Source organism: Lithobates pipiens, unplaced genomic scaffold (assembly GCF_037356315.1).
Source record: "Lithobates pipiens isolate NorthernLeopardFrog02 unplaced genomic scaffold, aLitPip1_a1.2 Scaffold_18, whole genome shotgun sequence".
Lineage (NCBI taxonomy): Eukaryota > Metazoa > Chordata > Amphibia > Anura > Ranidae > Lithobates > Lithobates pipiens.
Genome location: NW_027507758.1, coordinates 284,456,621 through 284,466,587, shown reverse-complemented (window position 1 = coordinate 284,466,587; position 9,967 = coordinate 284,456,621). Strand labels below are relative to the sequence as shown.

Here is a 9,967-nt window from a genome sequence, read left to right as displayed (position 1 = left end):
CCACAAGTATAATGTAATTGTCTGCTTTGATTAAGCAAACCCGGCTTTACTGTATACTCAGAGAAGTCGGCAGCTCTTGCTGTTGAAACAACCCAGTTTGAATCAGTGTTTATAAACAACATTGCTCCAGCAGGAGATTATACAAAAATACAAAAGGTAACATGTTGTTACATTTGTATCTTTCTGTTCATTCAACTGCAGATCAAAGGGAAGCATACACCATCTATCTCTGCCTAGGAATGCTGATCCCACACTATACATTCATATCACATTCATATACCAAAGCACAGTACACCTGCTGACCTACCACTATATGATCAATAACCCATTAGGCCCCTTTCATATGATTAGTGAGATCTGGTCCGCCTGTCCATTTTTCAGGCAGACCCGATCTGACCCTACATTTTCCTCTATGGAGCAACGCATGTAAACATACATGTGTCTGTTTACACCCACCTACTTTCAATCTTATGCGATCCACTGAAAGAAAACAGAAGGGGATCCGTTCACCTCCATTTGAGTGGATTGGATTGGAGGGCAGTTGGGTGTAAATGGACAGCGAAGTCCATTTACATCAAACTACCCATAGAGCAGAATAGGCTGTGACCTGTCATCCACCCACACTCCGCAACCGCCAAGATTTTCACTATCCCCGATTACCGCAGACACTGCAAAAAACATCATTAATAAACTGCGTGACAGTACCTCACCTATTGACATCATCCCCACTAAACTACTGAAAGAATGCTCCGACATCGTGGCTCCAACCATAACCCACCTCATAAACCGATCATTCATCGAAGGGATTGTTCCCAGCATCCTCAAACAAGGCATTGTCAAACCTCTACTCAAAAAAACAAACCTGGACCCTCAGGACCCAAACAACCGCAGGCCAATTACAAGCCTCAATACCATTTCCAAGACAGGGGTTGACAAATTTGCTTGGAATCTAGGAGCCAGCTTAAAAAGTTAGGAGCCAGGTCCGTGACGACGATCCGGACCTGTCCCTGGCCTGACATGGAGACGAGTGAGGGGAAGATAGCAGCGCCGTCACCGCCCCCCCGTCTCCAAGTCATTGCCCATAGCTCTTAGAGGGACATTTTATTTTTTTCAAATGACAATTTTTTTTTCAATTGCATTTTAGTGTAAATATGAGATGTGAGGTCTCTCTGACCCCAGATCTCATATTTAAGAGGACCTGTCATGCTTTTTCTATTACAAGGGATTTTTACATTCCTTGTAATAAGAATAAAAGTGACACAACATTTTTTTTAAAAGAACAGTGGAAAAAAAAAAAGTTAAAATAAAGCAGAAAAAATAATAATTTTTAAACGCGCCCTGTCCTGCCCGCATATAAAAATCGGTGTTCGAACCACACATAGGAGGTAGCGCCATGATCGGTAGAGCGAGAGCAATAATTCTACCCCAGACCTCCTCTGTAACTCAAAACGTGCAACCTGTAGAATTTTTTTAAACGTCGCCTATGGAGATTTTAAAGGGTAAAAGTTTGTCGCCATTCCATGAGCGGGTGCAATTTTGAAGCGTGACATGTTGGGTATCAATTTACTCGGCGTAACATTATCTTTCACAATATAAAAAATAATTGGGCTAACTTTACTGTTGTCTTATTTTTTTATTAACTAAATTATTTTTCCCAACAAAAGTGTGCTTGTAAGTCCGCTGCACAAATACGGTGTGACAGACAGTATTGCAACAACCACCATTTTATTCTCTAGGGTGTTAGAATAAAAAATATATATAATGTTTAGGGGGTTCTAAATAAAGGGAAGAGGCAGGTAATATAATACAGGCAGAGGAATCTTCATTAACATTGCTGGTTTGTCATACCAACGGCGACCACAAGAGGGCGCCAGATTCCATAAGGAATCATAGGACCGCAGAAGGCCTCAAAGCCGCGGCCTAAATTTTCGGCCGCCGGCGGAACGGCCCGACGCGATCACGCTGGGGGGGGTCCACAGACACAGGATACCCCCAGCTGTGCTGCCCCAGGCGCGAGGTCACTATTTCTAGTCGCCAATGCGACATGGCGACCGGGTTTTGTCGAGCCCTGTTCCAAGATCATGGAGAAAGCAGTAGTACATCAGCTACAACTCCACCTGGATACTAACAAACTCCTGGACCCGCTGCAATCAGGCTTCCGCCCAGGTCATGGAACAGAAACAGCACTCCTGAAGATCTGGGATGACGCCCTTGAAGCAGCAGATGACGGAGAGCCGTGTCTCCTCGTACTGTTAGACCTAAGTGCAGCGTTTAATACAGTAGATCACAATACTCTACTCGTCTGCCTCACAGAAGTAGCCGGAGTCCAAGACATAGATCTCCAATGGTTCGCGTCCTTCCTAGGAAATCGGTCACAGACAGTGAAACTAGGAAAATACTTTTCCGAATCTCGGGCAGTCACCTGCGGAGTCCCTCAAGGCTCTCCTTTGTCACCCGTTCTCTTTAACATTTATATTTTCGCCCACTGCTCCAAATCATCAGATGCTCAGACCTCTGCTTCCACTCTTACGCTGACGACACACATCTTTATTTAAGGCTCAATGGAAAAAAAGATCACCAACAACAACTTGAAAATTGCCTCAAATCAATAGAGGACTGGATGACCACCAACTCCCTCCAACTGAACGAATCAAAGACAGAGCTGCTTATCTTACACCCAAATCATAAACCCGCAACCAAAACCCCCTGCTCTCTAATAACTGTCTTTGGGCAGGCTATCCCCCCAAAAACCAAAGCCAAGAGTCTCGGGGTTATTTTAGACGCACAAATGTCAATGGATGCGGAAATAGGAGCAGTAGTCAGGGGATCTCACCATCTGCTGCGCATGCTTCGCAGACTCATCCCTTTTATCCCAAAGAATGACAAGGCAGTGGTAGTTGGAACAATCATCAATTCACGATTGGACTACGCAAACTCGCTTTACATAGGATTACCTCAATATGAACTTGCGCGATTACAACTTATCCAAAACACGGCGGCAAGGCTGATAACAGGAAAAAAACCATGGGAATCCATCTCTCCTTCGCTGAGGAGCTTACATTGGCTAACTGTAAAAAATCGGATCACGTTCAAGACCCTTTGCCTCACCCATAAATGCGTGCATAGAGAAGCTCTGCAATACCTAATGGAGAAAATAAATCATTACACACCAAACCGCAGTCTTCGATCAGCCAACAAAAACCTCCTCCTCGTGCCCAAAGCCCGGTATAAATCCAAGGGGGATCGGAGATTCGCTGTCCAAGGGCCCCGGCTATGGAATGCTGTACCAATCGACATCCGTCTAGAAGAAAATCACCTGGCTTTTAGGAAAAAACTAAAGACCTTCCTCTTTTAGCTGATGATCAAAGCTTGCCACAGCGCCTAGAGGCGATTCAGTTCGCATTGTGCGCTATACAAGTATTTCATTCATTCACCCACTAGTAGACTCAGACTCCTGACTTTAGGCCTCCTTCACACTCGCTCTTTGTGGTAATACATGTTCCTGCTGGTAGGCTGCCCTATTTGTGACAAACATGTCAAAGGAGCCCCAGAATCTTTTTTGGGAATGTTTTATCAGTGCGAATTTGCCGTACAATAAAATGCACTGCTAACCGTGTTGGGGGGGGGGGGCATTTGTTGTGCGGTTCTGGGAGGACATTCATGGATGCCCTCCCAGAACTAGAGCTGTAGCAATCTTTCTGCTATAACATGGTCAAGAAGTGGTTAAAGTTTAACCACTTGCTAACCTTGGGATGTACCTGTACATCATTGCGTTTCAGTGGTTATACTTGGGTCATGGTTGAAGGAATTCGTGAATTAGTTCCCCACCTATGGTGTCAGTGGAAGGAACATTCCCCTGTCTTTAGTGTCAGTTGAAGGAATAGTGTTTGTATAAGTGGAATGAATGGTGCTCCAGGGGCTGGATAAAGGTAAGCAAAGTGCAACATCTGGCCCTCGGGCCACAGTTTGCAGACCCCTGGTCTATAAAACCGGAAATGATGAGGATTTTGTCACTTTCGGTTTCAGCTTGTGAAAACATCTTATTAAACCAATTTTGGTTTTATCAGATGCTTTGGAGGGCAGAAGAGAGAAATGGGGTCTAATAGACCCCAGATATCTCAATAAAGAGTACCTATCACTGCCCATGCTATCACAAGGGATGTTTTTCATCTCTTGTGATAGCAATAAAGTTGATCCAAAAAAAAGTTTAAATAGATAAAGCACCCCCATACCCCCATGCTCACGTGCAAAGGTGAATGCACATACATAGGTCCCACATGCATATGCGATATGGCTTGGGCAGCTAGTGGTTAAAGAAAGTTTATTGAAGTCACTAAATTATTTTATTTATTTATTACAGGTACCTACATTATATAGCACCATAAATTAATGCAGCACTTTAAAAATATATTGCACATTCACATCAGTCCTGCTCTCAAGGAGCTTACAATCTAAGGTCCCTAGTGCAGGCCATGGGTTGAATTCCGAACAGATTTTCTTCTCGAAAGTTAGAAATTTGTGCATTTTGCGAACCAATGGTGCCACCATTGATTTTGAAATTTGACCAACCAAGCCTTCAATTTTACCTGATGTTGCTACAGAAAAGATTTTTTGCGGCTGGGAATCTTCTTTTCTTTCCAGTTTACAGCTCTTGCGCATTTATTTTTTCATTATATTTCTTGCACGATTCTCCCATTAATGATTAGAAATTTGTTCCCTTTCCAAAAAATTTACAACATGCCCAATCACTCATACTCTATGACTGCATGAAAATCGGCCATTGCTGTGGGCCACTGATGGTGTGAAACTCTAACAAAAATTCTAGGCTCTTGTACACACGGTCGGACATTCCGGTGGAAAATGTCCGATTGGACTGTGTTGTCGGATAATCCGACTGTGTGTGGGCTCCATCGGACTGTTGGGCTATAAAACTTTCCGACAACGTGATCCGATCGAACTTTGTCCAATTGTGTGTAGAGAATTCCGATCGGGCAAAGTGCCACGCATGCTCAGATCAAATTCCTAGACCAAAGCTATTGGTTACTAGCCTGAACGTAGTCCCGTCGTAATGAAATAACGTCATCACGTTACGTACGATCGGATTTTCCGACAACTTTGTCCGACCGTGTGTATGCAACACAAGTTTCGGACAAAATCCGTTGGACAAAATCCAACGGATTTTGTTGTCGGAATGTCTGACCGTGTGTACAAGGACTAAGTTGCGATTTTCAAAATTCATAATTCGACCCACGTATACCTGGCTTAACTCACATTCACACATACCCATGCTATTGCCAATTTAGACAGGAGCCAATACTTCTATGTTTTTAACCCCAACAAAGGGCCATGGATTAATATTTTCCAATATCCAATTCTAGCACTAGACCTCCTCTGTAACTCTAAACATGTAACCAGTAAAAAAATGGAAAAATTTAGATTTTTAAGTACCGAAGTTTGGCGCCATTCCATGACTGTGTGCAATTTTAAAGCGTGATATGTTAAGTACCCTGTTTCCCCTAAAATAAGACCTAGTGTGATTGTCGGTGATAGCTGCAATAAAAGCCCTACCCCCCAAATAAGACCTAGTTAAAGTCCTTGTAGGTCTTCTTTTCAGGGTAGGGCTTATTTTTGAGGAAACAGAGTAGGGCTTATTTGGGTGGTAGGGCTTATATTGCAGCCAACACCGACAATCAGGCTAGGTCTTATTTTGGGGGAAACAGGGTATCTATTCACTCGGCATAACATCATCTTTCACATTATACAAAAAATGGGATAACGTTAATGTTTTTTTTTATTTTTTTTATTTTTGCGCAAATACCGTACGAGACAAAAAGTTGCAACGACCGCTATTTTATTCCCTAGCGGGTCTGCTAAAAAAATATATAATGTTTGGTGTTGAGTATTTTTTTAGCAAAAAAATGGAGTGTCCGCAATAATGTTGCAGTCATGATAAAAATCGCAGAACGCCACCATTACTAGTAAAAAACAAAAAAATTATAATAAAAATGCCATAAATCTATCCCCTATTTTGTAGATGCTATAACTTTTGTGCAAACCAATTAATTATTACGCTTATTGCAATTTTTTTACCAAAAATATGTAGAAGAATACATATCGGCCTAAACTGAGGGAAAAAAAATGTTTTTTTATATATATATATATATATATTTGGGAGATGATTATTACAGCAAAAAGTTAAAAATATTGTGTTTTTTTTTTCAACATTGTTGCTTTTTTGTTTAAAGCGCAAAAAATAAAAACCGCAGAGGTGATCAAATACCACCAAAAGAAAGCTCTATTTGTGGGTAAAAAAGGACGTCAATTTTGTTTGGGTGCGATGTCGCACGACCACGCATTTGTCAGTTAAAGTGACCAGGGGCGTGGTTGCTTATTGCAATTTTTTTACCAAAAATATGTAGAAGAATACATATCGGCCTAAACTGAGGGAAAAAAAATGTTTTTTTATATATATATATATATATATATTTGGGAGATGATTATTACAGCAAAAAGTTAAAAATATTGTGTTTTTTTTTTCAACATTGTTGCTTTTTTGTTTAAAGCGCAAAAAATAAAAACCGCAGAGGTGATCAAATACCACCAAAAGAAAGCTCTATTTGTGGGTAAAAAAGGACGTCAATTTTGTTTGGGTGCGATGTCGCACGACCACGCATTTGTCAGTTAAAGTGACCAGGGGCGGATCCTGGGGGGGCAACAGGGCAATTGCCCCCCCAACTGAAAATATCACACTGACTGACATGATTTGGTTGTCACAGTCACTTGCAGGCTGTAGCGCTGCTCGAACCGAGTCTCTCTCTCTACTGATCGGCTGATGAGACAGAGAAAGAGACTCTAGTGTGTAATTACATGGCGCCTGGATCAGGAGGAGCCTGGAGATGGGTGGAGCTGCGCCATTGGCTTGGCAACTCTGTACTCATTGCTAGCACCTGGGCCGCCTGGCATCTAGCAACGAGTGATGTCATTGAGTCAGTCATGTTGGACTCAGAGTCTCAGACTCAGAGCCAACATGTCAGTGACAGGAGCTGCCTGGAGTGAAGCCTAGGGAACCAGTTGTTGCTGCAGTCTCAGACCGCAGTAGTGAGTAGTGGCAGTGGCACTGTGTGGCAGAGGCAGAGCGCCAGCAATCTTCCTTCTAGGCGGCTGCCCCCGAGTGTGTAGGCCCCTCCCACCGGCAGCACCTCCTCCTTCCATCTTGTCTACACTCCACAAAGTCACACTGAATGCAGGCCTCCACCTCTGATAGCAGGAAAGTGACACAGCAAGTGACAATTGGCAACAAATGACAGGGGACGTGGCAAGTGACAGTCTGCAACATGTGGCAGGTGACGTGGCAAGTGACAGTCCGCAACATGTGGTAGGTGACGTGGCAAGTGACAGTCCGTAACGTGTGGTAGGTGACGTGGCAAGTGACAGTCTGCAACGTGTGGTAGGTGACATGGCAAGTGACAGTCCGCAACATGTGGTAGGTGACGTGGCAAGTGACAGTCTGCAACGTGTGGTAGGTGACGTGGCAAGTGACAGTCCGCAATGTGTGGTAGGTGACGTGGCAAGTGACAGTCCCCAACGTGTGGCAGGTGATGTGGCAAGTGACAAGACGCAATGTGTGGTAGGTGACGTGGCAAGTGACAGTCCGTAACATGTGGTAGGTGACGTGGCAAGTGACAGTCCGCAATGTGTGGTTGGCAACATGGCAAGTGACAGTCTGTAACTTGTGGTAGGTGACGTGGCAAGTGACAGTCCGCAACATGTGGTAGGTGACGTGGCAAGTGACAGTCTGCAACGTGTGGTAGGTGACGTGGCAAGTGACAGTCCGCAATGTGTGGTAGGTGACGTGGCAAGTGACAGTCCCCAACGTGTGGCAGGTGATGTGGCAAGTGACAAGACGCAATGTGTGGTAGGTGACGTGGCAAGTGACAGTCCGTAACATGTGGTAGGTGACGTGGCAAGTGACAGTCCGCAATGTGTGGTTGGCAACATGGCAAGTGACAGTCTGTAACTTGTGGTAGGTGACGTGGCAAGTGACAGTCCGCATCGTGTGGTAGGTGACGTGGCAAGTGACAGTCTGAAACTTGTGGCAGGTGATGTGGCAAGTGACAATCCGCATCTGTTGGCAGACGACGGTGGCAAGTGACAATCCGCAACGTGTAGCAGGTGGTGTGGCAAGTGACAATCCGCATCTGGTGGCAAGTGACACCCTCAGGGCTCCCACTGATTCTGCATTATGGTGAGTTGAACCATTTAATTTTATATAACAATGTAATAATAGAAACAATGTGCTTCAATCATCCTGACACCATCACAACCATGGCGCCGGGATAATTGAAGCGCTAACACCAGCCATTTCCCTGATAAATTGCCTGCAAAAAAACGTATTTCCTGGCAGTGCCCCTCCCCAGACTAGACTCTAGATCCGCCCCTGAAGGCGACGCAGTGCAGAATCGCAAAAAGTGCTCTGGTCAGGAAGGGGGTAGAATATTCCGGGGCTGAATCGGTTAAAGTTCTAGTGCGTGTAAAGGCAGGCGTCCCAATTGTTTTGGTAATATAGTGTAATTCGCTGACTCCCTTATGTGACTAACTGAGCCTTCTTCCTGCCATAGCTCTCATGTATGTGTAGCCCTGGAAGAAAAGCCCTCACACCTATGTGTAGATTAGGAAGGCCATTGTTTATAAGAAACTACATGGAGTCCTATTACAGAGGAACATCCTCTGACTGACATGCTAATTCCTCTCAGAATGGGTACAGGGAGGGGGCGTGGCCAGGAAGGCAGCGCTGATTGGACACGCCCTGAAAATCCTGAAAGTTCACAGAACATTAGGAGTGCTCCTCTAAGAGAGACACACAGGAGGAGAGGACAGGAGGGCAGGAAACATGACTCTAGCGTCTCTCATTTCTTTCCTGAAAAGTAAGGAGTCCATCATCTTCAATGCTATAATAGCTCTGCTGACAGTGGGCGGCCAGCAGTTGTTCTCCTTCTTCGCCTTCAGCTGCCCATGCAGCCCCACTGATAACCTGAGGTATGGACTGGCCTTCCTGGGGGTGCCCGCTCTGCTCCTGTTCATTGTGGGCATTGTGTTCAATGACAACACGTGGAGGTTGTTTATGGGGACGACGTACGACGTGTCCATCCAGGAGATCAGCAGCCAGAGCCTCCTGATAAAGTACAAGCTCCTGTGCTTCGTGCTGGGGAACATCCTGGGCAGGTCTCTGGTGGCTCCCTTCACATGGCTGGCGGTGACCCTACTCAACGGTGCCTATTATACCTGTGCTGCCAGCGAGTATGCCAATGTACAAAGATACGACATCCTGAAAACCATGAGTGTGGAGGACAGGAGGAGGACCCTGGCTCAGTTCCCGTGCCCGCAACTAGTACTCAGCAACTTCACCAGAGTCCGGGAGGAGGTGGTGCTGGAGCTCAAGTACCAGTCTCAGGTAATCCCTCATCATTCTAGGGCGAAGGATGCCAGGCAGCAGCTGGTACTTGCCCCATCCTACTAAGGCTATTACAAAGATAACCCCCCCCCCCGTTTTTCTACTAAGGCTTTTAGAAAAATACCCCCCCCCTTTTTCTACTAAGGCTATTAGAAAGATAACCCTCCTTTTTTTTCTACTAGGGCTATTAGAAAGATAACCCCCCTTTTTTTTCTACTAAGGCTATGAGAAAGATAACCCCCCCCCCCCTTTTTTTCTACTAAGGCTATTAGAAAGATAACCCCCCCCCCCTTTTTTCTACTAAGGCTATTAGAAAGATAAACCCTCCCCCCCTCTTTTTTACTTTTTTTTTTTTTCTTGTATATCCAAAAAAAAATGCACCAAAAACGCAACACAGGTGTGTTTCTGATAAATTTTAGTCACTTTTTTTGATGCGTTCTCCATTCATTTAACCACTTGCCTACTGGGCACTTTCACCCCCTTCCTGCCCAGGCAGATTTTCAGCTTTCAGCGCTG

At 44.7% G+C, this 9,967-nt stretch overlaps 1 protein-coding gene across 1 annotated transcript in view; it reads left to right on the top strand.

Moving 5' to 3' along the window:
* The first annotated feature begins 8,819 nt into the window (after positions 1–8,819).
* The window catches only part of CALHM4 (calcium homeostasis modulator family member 4), a 31,601-nt gene continuing 30,453 nt past the window's right edge, over positions 8,820–9,967 (top strand). Inside the window, exon 1 of the mRNA XM_077487075.1 lies at positions 8,820–9,451. Within this exon, the coding sequence (XP_077343201.1) occupies positions 8,891–9,451 (561 nt within the window). The 5' untranslated portion in view covers positions 8,820–8,890. The remainder of the gene's footprint in view (positions 9,452–9,967) is intronic.